This window comes from Nannospalax galili, unplaced genomic scaffold, assembly GCF_000622305.1.
Source record: "Nannospalax galili isolate Female #2095 unplaced genomic scaffold, S.galili_v1.0 scaffold72, whole genome shotgun sequence".
NCBI lineage: Eukaryota > Metazoa > Chordata > Mammalia > Rodentia > Spalacidae > Nannospalax > Nannospalax galili.
Window position 1 is genome coordinate 4,216,613 of NW_008336933.1, and position 22,418 is coordinate 4,239,030.

Consider the following 22,418-nt stretch of genomic DNA (forward strand, 5'->3'; position numbering starts at 1 on the left):
CATGTTTGTCATTATACTTTCTTCCCACTCATCTTCTTTTTCTCCACTGCTCTGCCTCCTTCTCCCTTCCCTGCCCTTTCTGGTCCCTTCCATCCTCCCAGGTAGTCTCCCATTCTGCTTTTGCATCATGTGTATTGCATTATTCCATCTTTTTTCTCCGATGCCCTCCTTTAAGAGCTCCTCCTTCTCTATCGTGCTGCCTTACAAGAGGAGTCTATGTATTTCAAGGAATTTTAATACATTCTTGATCTTTAATTACCAGGTACCAATAGGATTGCCCCAGCTATGGCAATAAAAGTATCTCTAGACATTGCCGAATTTGGAAATAAAATGACCCCTTTTTTAGAACCACTGCTTGGACTCACCCTGCTCCATCTTCTTTCTGTGCACCCAAGAGGTGGGCAGAGAACAGCCTGGGAATGAATGAGTGTGAAGTCCCCCTGTGTTTGAAGATCCCATTGGTTCCCACTTTCACGTTAGGTCATTGTGTTAGTTAGCTTTGCACTGTGATAAAATGCTGAGAGAATAAGGTGAAAAGAAGGAAAGGATTACTCTGGCTCACAGTTTCAGAGGTCTCAGCCCATATTCAGTTGGCACCATTGCTTTGGGCCTATGGCAGAGTAGTAATTAATAGAGCGTGTATAGTGCTGAGAGAGAGAGAGAGAGAGAGAGAGAGAGAGAGAGAGAGAGAATATACACCAATATCCTCTTTAAGGAAATGCTCAGCTACCTAACTTCCATGAGACCCCTCCTTCTTAAAGTTCCACCATCATCTGCTATTGCCACAGAGGGAACCAAGCCTCAAATAGATGGGCTTTTGGGAGACATCCACTATAGTAGTGACATTCATATTTTAGAAACTTATTAAGTTTTCAGATGAATTCTTCTTCCTGGCTTATGAGGAGTCTATGTCTGATACAAGCAGGTGCCACTCTTCCTGTAGGCACTGAAGTGCCTCTAGATTTCAGGTTAACTAGTCACTTTGCAACCTCAGTTCTGTGACAAGACCTTATCACCCCTATGGAGAGTAACTGTGTCTTAGTGACCATCCAAGGTGGGATGTATACTATTCATTTTATTTCCCAAGACATGTTTGAATGTAGAAAACCTTTGGGAAGTATGAGCTTGAGAAATTACATTACTGTGGGTGCCAGGAAAAGTCTCACCACTCTCTTAAAATGGTCGAATTCAGATGCCCATGAGGTCCAGACATATACTTGAGAAATATACATGAGTGGAATGTGGTGGGTCTGTTTCCTTCTATTTTGCCTGATCTGTGGTCTACTTTTGATAGTGTCAGGGATGGAGAGAAATGATACATTCATTTTCTCTCTCTCTCTCTCTCTCTCTCTCTCTCTCTCTCTCTCTCTCATAGCTTTAGTTGTCAACCTGACATACCTGGGCAGAGGGAATCTCAGTTGAGGAATTGAGGAATTTCTTCCATTGGACCGGCTTGTGGCCATGTCTGGGAGTTATTTTCTTGATTTTTGAGTGATGTGGGAGGGCCACTGTGGGTGGTGCCATCCCTGGGCAGGTGGTCCTGTGTTGTATAAGAAAGCAGACTGAGTTTGTGCCAGAGGAGCAAGTCAGTAAGCAGCATTCCTCCATGGTCTGTGCCCCAAGTTCCTGCCCTGAGTTCCTGCCTTGGCTGCCCTTGATAATGAACTGTAAGCTGTAAGCCAAATAAACCCTATTCTCCCCAACTTGGTTTTGGTCAGTCTTTTTATCACAGTGAGAGAAAGTGACTAGAACACACATACAGACATTCTCTCTGTCTCTGTCCCTGTCTCTCTCTGTCTCTGTCTCTCTCTAAGAACTGGAATAATTTAGTTGGCTTGCTTGCATGTAAATTGGAATATGCCTTGTGATAGTTTTTGTGCATATTCTATTGTCTTAAAGCTACCTATTAAAGGTACCTGTCCGCTTAGAGAAAATTTCATTGCACATTAAATATGTATCACAGCCCCACTACTTTCCCAGCTCTGCTCTAGGCTCTCGTGTGGGTTGCAGCAATGAATAAAATAGCCCTGCTGGGGGTGGTAGTTCATGTCTTTAATCCCATCACTTGGAGAGACAGAGACAGGTGTCTGTGAGATCGAGGCCAGCCTGGTCTACATAATGAATTCCAAATCAGCTGGGGCTACAGAGAGACCCTGTCTCAAATACTCCATCCCACAATAAAAGATAAAAACCCCGGCCTGTATGTCCTTAGGCACTATGCTTCGGTGTGCAGTCTGAAATACAGAGATGGAAGCAACTGACAGCCTGGAGTTGGTAGCTCATATAAAGCATGCTTACCCTGGCCACCCATCACTCACCCCCACCATTCACTACCAGCCAAGGCTCTTGATGCTATGTTGGCAAAGCTTGGAATTTGACCAGAGGAACCAGAAATTGGATTTCTAGGCGGTGATCTTCTCATTTTTAAATAAGGGATCAGAGTTTTTCAAACCACCGTGGAGGTTAAAGCAAACATGTTTGCAGGCAGGCTCTGGTGTGTGACCTTGTCTAACACCATCTTTGCCCTTGTTGGTATGCTTGAGAAGAGAGATGCTGCAGAGTGACAGCTGCAGCCATGCTCATTCCCTCCCTGAAAGCAATGAGCCAGTCGACAGAGACGTGGCAATGCCAAGGCTCGAGCTGCAACCCGAGGTTAACATCTCCAGTGAAAGTCGTTTCCAAAACCAGCCTTAACACAAACAAGGCTGGTTTTGGAAACGACTTTCACTGGACTATACAAATCAGTCCCAGACTATTCAATCTGGACTTCACAGAATGTGGTAAACAGGTGACTTGTAAGCCAATTCCATTGCCGTGAGCAACTTGCTAGGAAGTCTGCAGCTGGCTCTGAAAAATATGTGAATTCTAACAAACGTGCAATTCTGTGGTCCAAGCCCGTAACAACCGTGAGAGTAACTAATGGAGCTCGTTAGTTATTGAGGGAAGTGCTCCTGAAAATATCCAAACTAAGGCTCTTTCTTGTTTTTTTAAATTATAGTGTTTATTACCCTTTTTCATTTTCAACATGAAGATAGTTTGTATAATACAGGTTTTCTAGATGATTATCAAGTTCATCAGTTTTCTGATAGGCTTCATATTTAGCAGGTTATTTAGGGGCTAGGCTGTGGGAGGTGTGGTGGTTGAGCATTCATCACTAACTCATTGCAATTATTATTGACTGGCAAAACCAGCTCACTGTCCCATGAACCTGTCAATCTCATTCCCATCACAACCCTTGCCCATGTTTCTTCTATTAACCTTCAGCTATCTGATGATGTAATCCGGCCATCCATCCCCCAACGTTCACTCAGAGATACGTGCACACTCTTCCTGGGGTCCCTAAGCCCTTCCTGATGATCCATCTTCTTTGGTGTCTGAGACATATGTTCAACTATTTCACTTTCCAGAGCTCTTAGCAGCCGAAAGACTCTTCTATCTTCAGTCAGTTAGGCACCTCTCCCTGAAGGTCCTCAAATCAAGCTCCTTAGAATTGCACTGAGGATATACATTCATGTATTAGATTTCCATCAGGGCTACATTCTTGCTCAAATCTTCTTATGCTCTCAAGGGCATATATTCACCAATTTTCTTCAGGGTCAGGTGAGCATTTTATTCTTTATCAGCCATGGTATAATAATGGTCCCCAAATTGTGCAAATCCAACCACAGTCTCCAAACTCCAGCTCACAGAAGCTCAAAGATTCAGATTCTTTATTGTAACTATTGACCTAAGCTTCCAGAAATTTCCCAGCAGGGAGGTGGTTTGGGTCACACCCATTGCTCGAGAGACAGGGAAAATGCTGGTTTCCATCAAGCCATGTTTTAGATTCAACTACATATTTTATATGAGGTAATAAGAGATTTTGATCTTATTTCTCAATCACACTCCAATTCTGCTGACGTTACATTCTGGTTATTTATGTAGAATGCTGTCTAAAATGTAATCCTCTGTGAAGAGATCAAGGTGATCTGCTTTATTGAAAGTTTTCTAAGCCTTCAATTGACATTAACCTTAAGAGGTAACTTGCATGGGCTCTTTGGGCAAATTCACGTGTCTGCAAAATGTGTTTATGAGGACAATGAAATGAGCAACTTTACAAGTTGAAAACATCCGAAAAGATAAACACTATTAGATTAAGTCCAAATTCTAGGAAACAAAAGGAAACTGGTTTCCAGTCTACATTTGTTGTGTAAAATACAGACATCGGAATCACTCTAGCTAATGTGCCTTGGGTTGAGGGTAGGGGGATAAATCAAGTCCAACTTCATTTTCTAAAAATTGGTTAAAATAGACTCATAATTTTTTAAATTAATTTACAAGTATCTCATTTATTTTAGGACACGCTCATTCAATTTAATTCGGATCTTTTATGTTACACTTACATACAAAGTAAAAGTCTTAAAATTAACTCTAAAAGACTGAAGTCCTTCATTTTTTCCCCCCTCACCAATAGGTTTTAAGAATTCCCACACACTCTGTGGAGTGACTGAATTTTTTTAAAAAATTATTTTTTATTTTTATTTTATGTGTATGTATGTATTGTCTGCATGTAGGTAAGTGCACCTGTGTCATGCAAGTGAATTTTTTAAAAAATTATTTATTTTCATTTTAAGTTTATGAGTGCTTTGTCTGCATGTATGTAAGTGCATTCATGGGTACAATGCCCATGAAAGCCAGAAGAAGGCATCTGATTCCCTGGAACTGGAATTATAGACAGTTGTTAGCCACCATGTGGGTGCTGGGAACTGAACCCAGGTCCTCTGCAAAAGCAGTCAGTACTCTTAACCGCTGAGCCATTTCTCTAGCCCCAAAGCGACAGTCTAGATTGATAACTGACTGCTCCGGCTAAGCTGTGTCACCTGTGTCATTCGTACATCATGTGCTGTGTTTTAGTGCCAGTGGTGATCATTTCAAAAGGACAAATTCTAAGTTTAAAGGATGCCTTTGGTGAACATTATAATAATAAATGCTGAGACCATTGTTCATTTTTTAAAATTCCCCATTTATTGTAATCATTTGGGCTTCAGACTATATTCCAGTACAATATTTCTGTCAATTGAAATATTACTAAACATGAGAATTTGAAAATGCCAATTTATTGCATGACTCCCCCAAAGAGGCTTAAGACTGTTAAAAATCAATTTCCTCTCATTAAAATTTTTATATTTAATATCTTTGCTGGGTAATATTTGCAGGGTTTAAATCTATTTGACTCCAAATGCACATATTTATCCTTGACTTTATCAGATATTATGTATCTATGGCAATTGCAAAACTGGATCATAATTTAAAAAAAGCCTAGTTTCATAAGTGTTGTGTGGCAAATTGTCATTGTGTCTTGTGTGCAGTGTGAGTTTGCCCTCCTTTGGATCCAAGATAGGAAATTTTGGTTATTTAAATCAAGTCTGAATTTTTTCCCTAGCAACTGCATTTGTTAAACATTTTGTATTTATTGATTCAAGGTTTTAGGAGTCTGACTAAACAAATGAAAACAACATAATAAAAGACATCAAATTAGATCCTGTTGACTTCACGCTTAGAATTTTCACGACTGCTAAATGTCATCATAGCTCTGCAACCCCAAATTGCTTCATATATCTTATGATCAGGTCAATTTATTCTGGTGTATTATTTTTCTTTTTTAGATCTGCACATCGCCATCGGCAAGGAGCAGACACCATGGATAGAGAGGTGAGACCAACATAGTCCCCTCTTTGATATTTTGCTTTAAAGGCAGCCCTTTAAGCTCCATATTTCACATTATCCATGAATGGAAAGTACAGAAGTGTCAGACTTTGAGCGTCCTTTGCAGCGCTCACAAGCGAAGAGGGTGATTAAGGAATGGGTGGGGCAGAGTTTAGCCACGAAGGGGAGTCTTTACAAGTTAAACAAAGGCGCCTTCAGACTTCTCAGGGATTCCCATGATCCATACGAGAACTTCACTGCGCCTGTCCACTGTTTCTATTTTTGATTAGATTTATAAACACAGCGCCACATATTTTCATGTGGCTTATCGCCCAGGGGCAGAATTAGATGGGCTGAACTGAAACGGGGAGGCTTGTGAGTTTTGGGCCAGGGCTGGAGTGAAATAAGTGGTGTAATTGTTTCTGTAGCGTTAACGTGGGACCTCCTCTGTTCTGAATTACACATGGCTCAGCCCTTTGACCTAAGCAGGCTCGGCGATGGCTGGCACAGCTCCTAAAGTTGCCCTGGAAGGGTCGTCGCCTAGCGAGCGGAACGTCATCTGTCAGGCGAGAGGCCGGCCAAGGACTCTATTCAATTATGTCCGTTCCCAGTGACACACATTTACTACCACCTCGGCTTCATTTAACCCTCTGTCATATCAGTTATTAGTGCAGCGGGAAGTGCCAATGTGGGTGGGGGCTTGGGGAATCCAAATGTAACCACTGTGCTTTGGTTTTAGTTTATTAAACGTTGGGTCCTCTTCAGGAATATTGTGCCTAATTATTCTGTCATGATGATGATATTTTGAACATGTAATTTGGGGGGAAGTGTTATAAATCATGACTACAGTTTTTTTTTCATCTTAATGGGCTTAATGTAAACATTTTCAGAATAGGAGGTAACTCACAGATACAATTCCTTGAAATAATCAGAGCTACCGGGATACAGAACTTTTAGAAGTGGAGGACAAAGCTATCTGCTGACACTTTTGCAATGATGAAGAATTCATATTTCCTGAATTGTTCAGTGATGGACTGGATAAATGTATCTATATCTTCCTAAGTAGAATATTGTACTCAAATACTTGCATTTTATTTTGGCCTCAGTAAACCAAAATTTCAAAGGCACTGTAAGCAAAGAACTCAGGGTTTACATTCAGGCACATGGGACTATTTTCAAAACTAGTTCTGTTTCTGAAGAAGGTCTAAAAAAATTTAAATTTCTTTCCTTTTTTTTTTCTCTCACTGCCAATTTTACAAGTAAATGTCTCTATAGGTGCTTTATGCTTATCACCACTTGGAAATAATTCATTTAATATTTTTCTTTCTCCTGTGAGGCAACACAGACTAAATATTAATTTGGTATTAAGTAGCATAATATTTAAATACTTCTTTAAACAGTACACACGTCACTTTTAAAAATAGTATTATCTTAATCTAGGGACTTTAACATGAAGATGGAAAGGGACCTATCCAATCAGTTACAAAAGAATCAAGCATTAAACATTAAAGTAGCCCATAAGCTCCCTCCTTGCAAATCCTGCACCCCGCCCCCCAATCTTGTTCTCATTAGCAGTGAAAGAGTTGTTCCCCACGTGATCTGACATGAAATGCTCTGAGCAGACAGGTGCAAATTGCAAGCTTTTCACTTTAGCTGTTATCCCTTTAAATCGACAAATAGACTGGGGGAACAAAAAAGATTCCAGCCAGAGCTGCTTAGATAAAAGTTTGAACAGGGACACACTATCTGAACACTAAGTAGTCCCTTCAAGTCCCTGGGAAGCGGCCTTTGGTACCCTCTCTCTCTTTTCTTACTGAGGGGATGGATGGTCCTGTTGAACCACATGGCTATGTGGCAGAGGTGGGTAGGGGTAGACATCAGTGTTCTTGCTCCCGTCTGTCACCTCTACACATCCCATGAGCTGAATTGGCCTCCTGGGGCAGGACCACATTGACAATGTCTCTGTCTCTCTCTGTCTCTCTGTCTCTGTCTCCTCTCTCTCTATCATCTCCATTTCCATCTCCATTTCCATCTCCATCTCCATCTCCATCTCCATCTCCATCTCCATCTCCATCTCCATCTCTATCTCCATCTCTATCTCTCCCTATCTCATTTTGCTTGATCTAAGCAAAGGCCCATAGCAGTTAAACAACAAAACAGTTGCCCTTATCCCCATCTGTCTCCCAACCAGATGAATCTGCTTAGCTAGTTTGCTGAAAAAACTCAGGTATTCCTATTAGGAAGAACTAATTTCATTTCATGGAAGAGATGTGCCAGGGCAGCCTCTGTAGGAATCTAAGGCATATATTTCTGAAAGGGAACTGGGAACACTGTCACTATGAAGTGACCTCTCTTTGTAACATCCCGGTGTGCACTGGAACTGTTGTCTGGGAGAATGAACTTTAACTTGAGCTCTGAAGCACTGAACTCTGACTGTGGGATCTGCTCCTATAGATAAGGGTAGGGAGACAACTTGAGATAGCCTTGTTTACATCTGGGCATAAGAGAACAGTCACACACAAATGAGGGCTGACGGTTTCATGGAGCACACTGGCTGATCCCAGATGCAATTTGACTGGTCTGAACTGAGCAATGATCCATACAGTATGCAGAATGCTCTCTCTGGCTGGTCTGTGCCCACCAGCCTTGAAGGGGCCTCCCCATACCCCTCAGCCACGGCTGAGTGCAACCAGAGCTGAACAGCAGCACCATGGGACCGATTTCTTCTGACAACGATCACATTCTTTCACAAACTTCGTGGATTTGCGTTGTCACTGATTATGAGTTTGTTGTTGCTCATGTTCGCTTGCTCTGTCAGAGAGTTCCTTTCCAGTTGAGAATGTGGGCATCAAAAGATATTTAGTGCTTTTTAGTGAAAAGGAAAATATCCTGAGAAACACTGTCACTTCATAAAAATTTCAGGCAGTTTCTTTTTTCTCTGTTCAAAACACAAATTATTGTTCTCTTCCACATTATGTAATATACTCTTATTTAAAAGAATGATCCAACATTTAAAAAGAGATGATTTGTTTCTACTTAAAAATATACACAAGAGCCGGGCATGGTGGCGCATGCCTTTAATCCCAGCACTCGGGAGGCAGAGGCAGGCAGATCTCTGTGAGTTCAAGGCCAGCCTGGTCTACATAGTGAGTTCCAAGACAGCTGGGGCTATAGGGAGACCCTGTCTCAAAAAGACAAAAAAAAAAAAAAAAAACACACAAAAGGTACATCTTATAAATGAGTGAGTTCTGGAGATCTGTGACACTGTGCTTACAGTTCATATTACAGTGTGGAAAACCGTAGTTTGTCCCAATCATTTTACAAGGCAAATGTCCTGTTATCTGTTCATATCAGCATTTTTAAAAGCTTAAAAATATACAAAACTGCTCATTTTGATTTGGTTTAGAGAGTAACAGCATCAACTAAACAAACGTGAAGTGTGTGTGTGTGTGTGTGTGTGTGTGTTTGTGTGCCTGCGTGTGTATAATGACTAAGTTTTGTTCCTTTATTTTTTGAAATATACTACAGATTATAAGTTCATATGTATAAGTTCATATGAATGTATTAAGAATGATAACGTTTCCCCTAAGTGGTAATAAACAGGATGATGTAAAATAGGAGTGAAGGAGAGTGTTCTGGGAGCTAAGCAGTTAAAAATCTCACCAAGGAGGAGAGAGAGAGAGAGAGAGAGAGAGAGAGAGAGAGAGAGAGAGGTCTGAATTCAGAAGGGGGTGTAGGAAAAAGCAATTTACACTGCTTAAAGGTGCCCATGTGTAAAGGAGAGAAAGGACTGAGGAAATTGGTGGAGAGAAGTCGGAAATCAGTCCTAATTTCCTCTTGAACATGTGTTAGCAGTAAAGAGGTCACAGAACACAAAACGTCACTCACTAACCTCTGGGAGGACTCATTGCATCCCTTTAAAACACATGAACTTGTGAAAATATCTTTCAGACCTTTCTAATGTTGAAAGTAAGTGTGTAATTTCATTTGAAGTCCTTAGTAAGGAAATGAGGTTTATTAATAGGCCACATCCATCTATTTAAAAGCATGTTTAACTCAATCGGAAAGGACCGAAGTGCCAAATTTACTGAACCATGTCTAGAAAACTAATATCTGCTGTTATTTCAGATGAAGGCTGTGAAAAAAACAATCACACTTCAATCTTGTTTCTAATAAAATGTCGGAACATGTAGGGCCATTGTGAGCTACTGTTTCTATGAGTTTATCAAATTTTTAATGAATGTGGTCTAATGCTTTAAGTTAAAACAAAATCCCTAAATTGTGTAACTTTTCTGTTGTGACTTACAACATATGATTTCTTTAAAATTTTATTATTGTATGTGTGTGTGTGTGTGTGTGTGTGTGTGTGTGAGAGAGAGAGAGAGAGAGAGAGAGTGCATGCTGTGACACATATGTGGAGTTCAGAGAACAACTTTGTGGAGTTGGCTCTCTCTTTCCACCTGTGTGGGTTCTAAGGATTAAATTCAGGTAGCCAGGACTGAACAGCAAGTGCCTTCATCCACTGGATGGCCTTACCAGCACTAGCATGCATTATTTATTGCATGACTGCAGTTTTATTCATCCAAGCAATTTTTAGGGTCTATACCAGATTCCGTGACAACCCCCCTGGATGTTATTTACATCTTCTAAAGAGAGCTATTATGCACAATGCACCATTGTACTTTATGGACATAAAGTGAAATATAAATTCAAAATTCTTTAATTGAAGAGAGATGCCTTTACGTTACTGAACTTTAAGCAAGACTTGCTCTGCATTTTCTTTAAAGAAAGACCTTGAAATTCAGGTTGAAGGCTTTTGAAGATCTTTGAGGTGGGATTGCACTGGGTATTACAAGCTTGTCTGGAATTCTGCAGGTAGCTCTTTGGTCCTGAACATGACATTCCCTTGTCTCAACCTCCTGAGTGCTGGTATTACAGGTGTAAACTACCACACTGTCTCCAAAAGTGCTTTTATTTTACTTTTTTGAGACAAGATCTGGCTGTGCAGTCCTGGTTGGTTTTGAACTTGCAGACTACCCTCTTGCTTCAGTCTCCCAAGTGCTAGGATTACAAGGGCACCAACATGCCTGCCTTCCAACTGTTTTTTGAGTATACTTTTTCCTTCAGTTTTGTCCACAATGGTATGAAATGCCTTTATAATATTGTACATGAAACATTTGTTTAAAGGAACAGAGTTCTCAGAAAACAAGACTTTGAATTTTAGTTGGATTAGGACATATTATCAGTTTTCATCACGTTTTTGTGATTATTATTTTTTGTTTGTGTGACATACTATATTTAATTACTTTGTGATGCTATAAGACTAACAGCATTTTGAAAGAAGTTGGACTTGTTAACATTTTAACTAAAAACAGGAATATTGGACACTCCCACAAACTGATCCAAAATTTCAAACTCATCAGGGTTTCAAAGTGAACAAGGCACTGTTTCTTATTCTGAATGTACTAGTGTACTCATCAGAGGCATCATGAATGGGTTGCCTGATGTGGAGCATCTTTACATCACAAATCAGGATGTCTGATCATGAACTGGGCTATCTGAAATAGAGCATCTTTTACCTCCTGAATAGGCTTTCTGAGATGGAGCATTGTTTGCCTCATGCGAGGATGGTCTCAAATGGAACAATCTTCCATATAACCATGGTTTTCTGATCCCTATAGACTTCATCTTTTTTTTTTGCTTTTTCACTTCTTGTCAACCTAAATCTTATCATTTAGTCTGAGTTTGGGTATTTCTACCACAGATTTTAAAATTTAATCTGACATATACCAAGTATTCATTTGGAAGTATATAACTCTGGGAACTTTAATATTTCTGGCTATTCATTTTCATTTTTGACCATTTATTATGCATTCTAATATTAATGGGTTTTTCAGTCATGTAATGAATTCTAGTTTTCCCTGGTGTGGCACCTCATGAAAGCTTTGTGACCCCCATAGAATACAACTTTCTTGGCATTTCACATGATTGCTTGCTACTGATATTTTGGAAGGTTGGATTGTATATATCCCTGATTGGATTTTTAAAAAAGAATTAGTTCATATTCTGGACTCTAGCAATTTAAAACAGATTTGGATGCAAGTGCGAAGAGACAGGAAATACATGCAAGTTTTCTTGAGTGTGTATAATATGTAAGTGTGCATGTTCTTGTGTGTGAGTGTGGGTGCCGTTGGCATGTGTGTGGAGATCAGAGGACAACTTCGGGTACCAATCTTCACTGTCCACCTTGTGTGAGACAAAGTCTCTTCATCACTGTGTACAGTAAGCTAGTTGTCCTAAGAGCTTCCATGGCTGTTCCTGTCTCTGTCTCCCATTTCACTGTAGGAACTGAGGTACTTACAATGTGGCAAGCACTTAAGCACTTTATCCACTGTGGTGGTTTGAATGAGAATGTCCCTCAGAGGCTCCAAGTATTTGAACACTTTGTCTCCATTTGGTGGCACTGTTTTGGGAAGTCTTAGAAGATGTGGCCTTGCTGGAGGAAGCATGTCACTGGAGGTGGGCTTAGAGAGTTCTTAAGCCTTGCTTGACTTCCAGTCACTCTCTGTTTCCTGTGTCTACTTTAAGATGTGAATGCTAAGCTTTCTACTCCAGCCACCTCTGCCACCATGCCGCCCCACCATGATGGACTCTGATCCTCCTGGAACCATAAGCTCAAATAAACTCTTCTTTCTATAAGTTGCTTTGGTCAGTGTTTCTATCACAGCATTAGAAAAGTAACTAATACGCCCACTGAGCCATCTCCTCAGCCCACATGAAATTTTCTATAATTCTATTCACCAAAATGATGCAGCATGTAAGTGAATTCTGCACAACTTCAAATTGAACGGCACAAGTTTTCCCAGTGTTCTTTGTTGAGGACTCTTTGTATCAATTAAAAAATGATAAAAACAAAGTGTTTTACTGTGACCTTCATTTGGCATTTGTGTTAACTTTTCCTATCCTATTTTATTTAATTCTTCCCACTTCTGATGTTCAATTAGTGGTTGACCCCTTTAGGAGAGATCTAAATTAAACGACATTTCAATGCCATCCCGTATTTAAAATACTGTGTTAGTTGTGGATCATAAATGATGATCTTCATTCTTTAGCTAATTTATTCATTTAACAATTTCCCTCCAGAAGTTTCAGCAGAAGGCTCCGAAGCAAACTAAGCAGAAGAAATCCAAGTCGGCTGATTTTCTGATGGGTGAGCCTTGCTTCATGAGTTATTGCTTATAATTTGTGTAAGGATTAATTAACTAATTACAGACAAATGGCTGTGGGCGAAATTTTGCTCTTGCTTGTCAGGGTGCAATTTGTAATTATTTTAATCATTTATTCTTTTTTTTTAAGAGTTAATTTTAACCTAATTCTGTTTTGGTGACATTTGAGAACGATACACTGGAGTCTTTCTGCACCAGAATTACTGGAAGGAATTTTCTGCTTGTCATTGGAACCTGCTTTGCTATTGTATGGTCTTCTAACCTCCTTGTTTTGCTCTAGTTAAAGAAGACGGAGAAACTACAGAAGGCATTGGAAATCCAGCTTTTAATATGAGCAGCCCAGACCTCTCAACACACCAGACTTCAAAAGAGAAGGTTACTAGACGTGACATGCCAGGTCACACCCTTACAGCTCCCCTCCAAAAATTCAGGCTGCAAGACTCTGCAGAAGCAAAAGGTGTGACTTCAGTCTTGATTAGCCTCACATTCATGCTGCCCTTCTCATCTGACCTGGGCATCCTACAGCAGGCACCTGACATTCCATTCCCGCATGCCTGCACAGCTTCTGGGAGGCTCTGCATGAGGCTCAGAGGGGTGGACATGTGCTGTCATTGGGTGCAGGTCATACACAACCTCATGGGTGAAGGACGTTGAGCACTGAATCCATCCTTACTTGGGTGGCTGGGATGGACTAGGTTGTCGGGTTGTTAACACCCTGGGCTCTCGTGTAGACAAGGGTTTCAAGGTTGGCACTCCTTGAAGAGGTCACCTGGCTAAGGCATTTGAGGACTATGTTGTCATCATTTTACGCTTCAGATTTTATAATTTTCTTCTTGAGTAAAATCATATTTTCAATATAGGTTTAGAAACTCATGAAAGTTTTAAAAATAAAGAAAGAATATTTGAATATTGAGAATTTCCTTGTAGCGGGTTTCCTTTATGGAAAAGCTTCCTTTCTTCTCTGGTAATGGGCTCTACAGTGGAGGCGAATCCTCTCTCTGCATCCTGTCCTACTGTGATCCATCCTGGTTCCTCCTGCTCTAGAGAGCTGCAGTTCTAATCCCTGCTGATTCTATACCTACAAAAGAGAAGTCATTTAAACTTGCTGTCTTCACTCTTGTCTTTATCACTGAGAAAAATGAAAGACATCAGAATTTTCATGACCAGATAGCTCTTTGAGAGGAAACTCTGAAGTAATGATGTATGAGTTGACGCAGATGTGCTCTCCGCTGGTCCCACTTAGCAGCCTCATCATGAGATTCCCACCTGCACAGAACAGGGCTTCCAAATTCTAGTAGGTTGCGATGGTTAATTTCCAAGGCTGGGGGAAATTCTCCCAGCTTAAAGGTTGAGACTCACTGTATGGTATCACACACGTGGACATCAAGTAGATTTAGCTTGGCTTTTACTTTCCTTGCTTGGTAGGTCCAAGAGTGTTTTTCTTGGGAGTCCATGGGCCCGTGGCAAGATGGTGGGTTCTTGATACCATTACCAGCAGCTTCGGTCCTTTACTGCATATCAATCTTACACTGGCACTTAACGTTACTCTACCCTCTTTCATTTTATGAATTTCTATATTTGTGTTTCAGATTTAAAAAATCAGCGAAAGGTCATGGTAACAGTCATCCAAACCTTGTAGTTCCTAAGCTACTGCTTTTATCTCGTGGTTGACAATCATTTGAAATCATCTCTATGTTCCAAGCACTGAAAGAGAAGAAGGCTGCCTACAGACATGCCACTCCGGTTCATATCTCTCTTGCTGGAAACTGGTCACGTGTTCACGGGCAGCTTGGAAATGTCTGTGGCTAGAAGCCAAGTTTTAAGTTGAAGTTGGAGGGATTCTATTCCTAAAGAACATAATATGTATTGGAGTCAATTAGCAGATCTTACCCAGACACATGTGGTTATCTTCTTTGTTTGATTTAATTATTTTATTTTATTTATTATTTTTATTTTATGTGTATGAGTGTATTGCCTGCATGTATGTAAGTGCACCTCTGTCATGCAATGCCTGAAGAGGTCAGAGGAGGGCCTTGGATTCCCCTGGAACTGGAGTTCTGGACGATTGTTATCTGCCATGTGGGTGCTGGGAATTGAACCCCGGTCCTCTACAAGAGCAGCCACTGCTCTTAACTGATGAGCCATCTCTACAGTCCCTATTTTCTTTGTTTTTATAAATGAGAGGGAAGGGCTTATTTTGGTTCCTGATTTCAGGAGTCCATGCTCACTTAGTTCTCCTGTCTGGAGCTTGTGTCAGCTTAGGGCATCACTGTGAAAGCATATGGCAGAGACTCACCGACTAGGAAGCAGAGTGAGGGAAAGAGAGAAAGAGAGGGAGGATAAAGGAGGGGGGAGAGAAGGGGAGAGGGAGAGAGGAGAGAGGAAGGTAGAGAGGGAAGGATGGGGGAGGGATAGGGAGGGAGAGGGAGAGGGAGAGAGAGAGGGAGAGAGAAAGACTCAAGGTCTCAACATCCTTTGAGGGCATACCCCAGTGACCTACTCTGACTTCCTCCCTTTCTAAAGGTTCCACCTCCTCTCAGTTGTACCACAGGATGACAACCACACCCTTGGCACAGTGACCTTTGAGGAACGTGTCAATTCTAAATTATAGCAGTTTTCTCGAAAGGAAATTGGTCTCCCTTATTGAGCTCTGGTATTCTGAGGAGAAAGACATATCCTTTAGCTTGCTGGAAGATGAAGCTTGCTTTCTTTACAAGTTCATGTTCTATCAAGGTAGACAGAGTTCATCAATAAGAGTGCTATTTCCTGGGGACAAATGAGAGTAAGAAACTTTGTGAAAACCAGGAGGAGTGCCATTGGTAAAGAATGAGCTGGATCAGATATGCTTAGCTGTTTGAGGCTCAAGAAAATGAAACATGAAGAATAATAACATTTATAATATGTTGAGAGAGAGAGAAAGAGAGAGGGAGAGAGAGGCAGAGAGACAGAGAGAGAGAGGAGGGAGAGAGAAAGAGAGCTGATTTTTTTTCTGGGGAGAGGTGAATGAAAACCTGTTCATCCCAGATAGGGCACCAAGAACATTCCACAGTAACTACTTCACTGAAATCCAATTTGGCAAATTTATTGGGATTACTTATAGGCGTCTAAGTGAAGGTTACCTATAGAAACAAAGGGAACTTTAAGGCAGCTGCATTACTGAAAAGCCCAGCTCAGCGTGAAGGATGACTTGTGAAAGCTGTATCACAGGAGCTCTCTGAACTACTGGCAGGCAGCATCACAGTTGGAGCCCCTCCTTCTGGAGCTCAGCACAGTAGGAGAGTCTCCCCTCCCCAGCTATTGCTTGTTTTTTTCATAACTTTATTAGTTTCAGGAACTTCCTAAGACTTATGAGTTGTTTACTTTCTGGGTCTAATGCGCTTCCTCCCAGAGGGGATATTTCACTTGTGAGGAAAGTGTTACTCAGCAGAGAGAAAGAGAATCTTCAAGTAAAAGTAAATATTATTGGCAAGCACTAGCCAGTAGGCATACAGTGTATAGCATAAGCCACAAAAGTGATTTTAAGTTTCTAGGAGCCACATTAACAAAATGACAAAACAACAACAACAAACAAAAACAAGTGACGAGTTTAAAAACATTTTATTTTAAACCAACATCTCCACAATAATATCATTTTGACCAATAGTCAGTGTACACTGTACATCTATATCTATACCTATATCTATTTATGTATGTATGTATGTATGTATGTATGTATCTATCTATCTATCTATCTATCTATCTATCTATCTATCTATCTATCTATCATCTACCCATCTATCATCTATCTATCTATCTATCCATCTATCTATCAATCATCTATCTGTCTAATTTCTCTATCTTTGGTCCTTTAAAGGCAGGTCCTCCCTGTAACCCCAACTGTCCTGGAACTCACTATAGGCCAAGCTGGCCTCAGACTCACAGAAATCTGTCTGCTTCTGCCTCCTGAGTGCTGAGATTAAAGGTATATACCACTACATCCAGCTTATACAGATATTTTATGATTCTTTTCCATTTGTCTTTTATATCTAATGTGTTTATAACTGCAGACCTTGCCGCAAGCAAGTCCCATTTCCAGTCCTCTGGACATTGTCGATGGACTGAGTCCCACTCACTGAGAGATAAGAATGGGCATGGAAAATAATAATTTTCATGGGTGGTAGTTGGCCTGACTCTGGAAAACAAAAAAATTATAACCCCAAAGTAGAGCCAAGTGAAAGAAAGCAAAGATAAAAAGAGTTTCATGGAAAACTCCAGGAAATGTTTATCATCCTCACCCATCTAGTCAGACAGTGAAATAGAAAGGGCTTGTACTAGCTCTGTCCCGGAACACAGCCAACACAGAAAAAGTACATTTGATGTATCTCAACTCCCCTTTGGGAGAGCCTCTTAAATTTCAGTTGCAAATGAGATGTGCAATTTTATGGTTCCTGAACAAGGAAGAATATTTTAAGTATGTGAATTTAGAAACTGACAGATATCATGGAACTTAACATTCCTTGTTAAAATAACTTTAAGAAGAACATTTAGACCTTCTTCCACATACTTTCCCCATAGTATGGCTACAATTAGTACAAATTATCATCTTACAAGTGAATATCAATACACTTCCCCCTTACAGATATATTTTAAAGGAAAACCTTCTTAGGTAATGGCAGAAATCCAATGCTGCATATTTTTACAAGCTATCTCAAGGAAATGTAAAATTATTACATAACAGGCAATGTCTAGGAGAGAAATGTCTAGGAGAGGGGTTCCCTAAGAGCAAACTTTGGATAAGAAAAGATCTCAATTTATTGTGGCTTGAGTCCCATTATAAAACACTAATGAGATGGCTCAGTTGTTAAGAGCACTGGCTGTTAGTGTGGAAGACCCAGGTTCAATTCCCAGCACCCACATGGCAGCTAACAACCATCTGTAACTCCAGTTCAAGGGGATCCGACTCACTCTTTTGACCTCTGTGGGCATTCCATGACACAGGTGCACTTACATACATGCAGACAATGTACATATACACACAAAATAAAAATAAATAAATAAAACACTAATGAGTAAGTACATACCAGTCTTTAGAAATAGGTGAAATGGACAACTCCTGGGTAGCCTGGTAGGATTTTAAGGTAGTTTGAATGTCCTTCATATCCACTTGTGCATCGCAATGTGAAGGTATCCTTATGAACTTACTTATCAAGACCTTCTCAAGGACAGCTACTGTGTGTTATGCACCTGACATCACAGCCTGGCATTAGGCATTTTGCTGTAATATGAACGGGAAGCAAACCAGAAAAGACAGCTCTTGGGCTTTACTTACTGCTTTCAACACATCTGCTGGCTGCTTGGCCTTTGCAAACTGTCTTCTAAGGGAAGCTAGGCTCGTACTCTTCCGGTTGATGTTGGCCTTTCATTTGCAGGCAGACAGCTAGCAAACACATTAGCTCAGCCGTGAATTCCTGAGAAACACACAGGTATGCATCATTTTGGGCTGCATGCTTTCTGCTCTGTCTTGCTCTGACCCTGTGTTTCCTGTGCACACTGTTTTTCTGGTCTTAGCATCGTTGCTCATCTTCTTTGCTCACTGTTGGTAATTCCCCAGCCTAATGATGACTAGATCTCTGCAGAAAGGAGGAATTACAGAAGTTGAAAAGGGAGAGGGGTGGAGAAACCACAGCTGCTTAGAATTTCAAAGAGAGGAAAAGCATTGGCACAGGTTCCTAAGCTAGTGATGCCTGAGGCTGGGCAGATAGAAAGGACATCTTTAATGTTATGAATATATAACATGGTGGTACTAAAAAGGGAATTAATGCCTGTATTGTAAGTGCTAGGAAAATGAAATCTGGAGCAAATACAAGAAGGGGCCATGAAAAGAGTTTAGACAGGAAGAAATGTAATAACTATGTCAGCAAGTAGCTAGCAGGACAGTTCAACAGCTAATGGTAAGTGATGTAATTGTATGTGGAGAGAGTTTTCCTTTTAATACTTCGATTTTACCCAGGTTATTCTAAGAGGGAGAGGGGAAAGGAAATGAATGTAATCAACTTGATGTATAATGTAGGCAAGCACAGCTATCCTGACTAATGAAAGCTGCTCTCAGGATACTGAGCTCTGCCCCCTCTTCTCTGTTTTCTCCTGGGCATTGAGGACAAGTGTTCCTGTACTCCTCTACTAGACATCTCATGGTGGCATTTCTCAAGGATGCAGATGTGCTGTGAGATGCTTGTGTGAACACATGATACTTGCGTTCCTTGCTGGTTAGCAACAGAAATGTTTCTAGGCTAACTTAATAGAAAGATATCATGAGCTCAGAGATTTGATGGTAGCAGTGGGTGGAAATCAACGTGCCTGCAGGTGGAGGAAGTTGAAAGCATGGCAACTGTATAGTAGTACAGTGGGGTTCCAACAGAGCCTTCACTGCTGTGATGAGTAGTCCTCACATCCTTTTTCTCTTGGCTTCTTTTATTCAAAATTCAAAGCTGGAGGGAAGAGCACTTAATTGGCCCTGCTTTGGCCACTCGACTGCATCCTGGATTTATCACAGGAAAGGAGAAATAGGTTCTGTCAAATTTCTGTAGTGGGAGCCAGGACTCTGGAGTTACTGGTCCATCAAGATTATACACAATGGGAACAGGAAATTATGATGTAATTGGTGAAGGGGAAATCAAAGTAAGACTTAAAGAAAAATAAATAAACCAAACAAGAATCTGGTAAGTGTCCACTATAGTTCACATATCCTGGGTTATTTATTGATCATATCCTACTATTAATGTAAACAAGCTTAAGTGGAAATGGAAATATATATGCATGATTAGTAGGACATAACTGATGCAATGTTTTGTTTATAATTATGTACAGCACTAAAAATTTTTATGCACTCTTTATTTCTATCTCATTCATTGAAAAGCATAGAACAGTTTCCAGTTTCCAGGCATTATTCCAGGTACAGGAAATGCAGATGTGAACAGAGTAGACACACAGGATCTCCATGTTCAAAAGACATACAACATCAATAAAATCACATTTAGGGAAACTCTAGAGTTTGAAACTGATTTATTCAGATTAGTGGGCACCTTTGAAAAGCAGCATTTTCTTACATAAGATTTTTACAAGTATTTTATAAATAGTTTTTCTTGGATTGTGGATTTCTAAAAGTATGAGAAAAACCAGAAAAAAAGTGTGTGTGTATGTGTGTGTGTGCGCGCGTGCGTGTACGCACACCAACATACAGATATAGAATCCTTAATCAGAAAATCTGAAGTGCTCTAAACCAAAATATTGGAGCATGATGCCTCAAGTGGAAATTTATTCACCTGACTTATTTGATGAGTTTTTCTCAAAGTACAAGTTCACTGAAAGTATTACATGAAATTATAATCGTAGGAGGCTATCAGGATGGTTCAGTGGGTAAAAGCTCCTGCCACCAACCCTGACAACCTGAATTCCATTCCCAGGACCTACAATGGTAAAGGAGAAAGCCAACTCCCCTGAGTGGTCCTCTGACCTCCACACTCATGCATTGATATGTGTGTACACACACACGCACACACACACACACACACACACACACAAACACAAACACACGGGCATAGAATAAATAAATCAAATGAAAAATAAAAAAGAAATTATAACGAAGCTATGTGTTTAAGGAACATAAAAGAATTTTGTGTTTAGATATGGGTCCTGTCCTCAAGAGAGTTCAATGTATGTACATTATGGTGGTTTGAATGAGAATGTCCCCCATAGGCTCCAAGTATTTGGGCAGTTTATCCCTGTATGGAAGCAGAGCAGGGAAGACCACTGACCAGGCAACTCCATGGAGAGGAGCAGTTTATTTAAGAACAAACACACTGCTGGGCTGCCTCTCAGGGAGCAGAGAAACAGCAGCAAGCAGGGGCAGTCAGATATCTTTTAAAGGTAGTTAGGTGGTTGGGCAACTTTCCATGATGCAGGCTGGGCAGTCCAACTCAGGACTGATCTGTCTCTCAGTAAGCAGAGGTACTTTCCAGGGGCTAAGTTGGAATCTGCTGTTTTAGAATGTGGGGTGCAGCGTTTTAAGAGTCTGCCAGGAATCTAACAATCCCCAGCTGGTGGTGCTGTTTTGGGAGGTTTTAGGAGGTGTAGGCTGGCACTCCTCTTTCTGTTCAAGCCACCCTGTCCACTATACCACCCCACCACAATGAACTCTAATTCCCCTGGAACCATAAGCTCAAATAAACTCTTCCATAAGTTCTCTTATTCCCATCACAGCAACAGAAAAGTAACTAATACATAAGTACTCCAAACTGTGGAAATCTGAAATCTGAAACAATCTTGGACCTGAGAATTTTTATTTTATGGTGTTGGGATTGAGTTTAGGACCATGTGCATGCTAAGCGGTTACTCTGTCGCTGAGCTGTATCGCCAGTCCCACCCCAAGCTTTCTGGATAAAGGCTACACAACTAATATAACTGGCGTCCCGGGGTCCCAGTTTATTTGATTGTGTGACGCCACGTGAATTAGTACTGAGTATTTCTATAGATTTCTGGGTTGAAGTAGCCTACTATGAAGAAAGACTTAAACTTGAAAACTGAATAGAAATGTAGGTTTTATGATACATCAATGACACAGTCAGTGTCTTAGCAATTGCACAGAAAAAAAGCACCTAATTTCTCAGAACCTGAGTGAGGTTCTCAAAAATACTACTTGACCATCAGAGTACATTTGTGTGACACTAGCAGAATTCTATACTGAATCCAACCTTCACTACTGCCTTGTTGCATTTCCCTTTTAGGGATCACCATGGTGCCCCTTGGGAGAGACTGCTGAGGAAAGAGGCAGACGGCCTGATCTCATGACCCTCATCTCAGGGTCAGAGACAAAAGGTTGCTGCATTGCAGTGTTGTGGTTACCAGTCATTTATAGCACTGTGTTTACTACCTGTGTTCCCCTGTGATCTGATCGCAGGCATTTATTCCTGAGTCTTAGGGAGAGAGCCTTGACAAAGGAACCCTTCAGCTGTCAGGGGCCTTGGCAGCTTTTTGCCAGCTTGGGTAGCAGCATGTAGTTGGGTAGCATGGAAATTCGTTGTACCCCTGCCCCTGGTGTTGCTATAACATGCTTGGACAAAGGCATGAGCTCAAGGCTTGATCAAACCAGAGAACATGTTTGAACTTAAAATGGTTATCATCAGGAATCAGTGTTGGAGGCTACACAAATCTGGCTATAGCTCTGGAATTGACAGGAAGTGGCTGTTATGTAGCTTCATGAAGATGCCACTATGGTTTCATGACGGACGTGTGGTCACTTGTGGTTTGAAGAACATCATTATGTATGTAGAATCCTCGACACTGGGAAGCAAGGCAGGAGACCATGTGGTAGAGAAAAAAAACAATAGATGTTCCACAGAAGTTGAGCACAGTGAGTTCTGAACATCTCTCATCTAAGATTTTTCCAGAAATGAGGCGTCACTTGGATGAAGGACAAGAGACCCACAATGATTGTGTCTTAGTTAGAAAATCCTGGATTAGATTTAGGAC

At 40.8% G+C, this 22,418-nt stretch overlaps 1 protein-coding gene across 1 annotated transcript in view; it reads left to right on the top strand.

The window, feature by feature from the left end:
- Window positions 1-2,575: 2,575 nt before the first annotated feature.
- Window positions 2,576-22,418, top strand: part of Ofcc1 (orofacial cleft 1 candidate 1) — a 342,547-nt gene continuing 322,704 nt past the window's right edge. Inside the window, exons 1-4 of the mRNA XM_029562823.1 lie at window positions 2,576-2,795; window positions 5,646-5,691; window positions 12,822-12,895; window positions 13,192-13,551. Coding sequence (XP_029418683.1) covers window positions 2,576-2,795; window positions 5,646-5,691; window positions 12,822-12,895; window positions 13,192-13,551 — 700 coding nt within the window. The remainder of the gene's footprint in view (window positions 2,796-5,645; window positions 5,692-12,821; window positions 12,896-13,191; window positions 13,552-22,418) is intronic.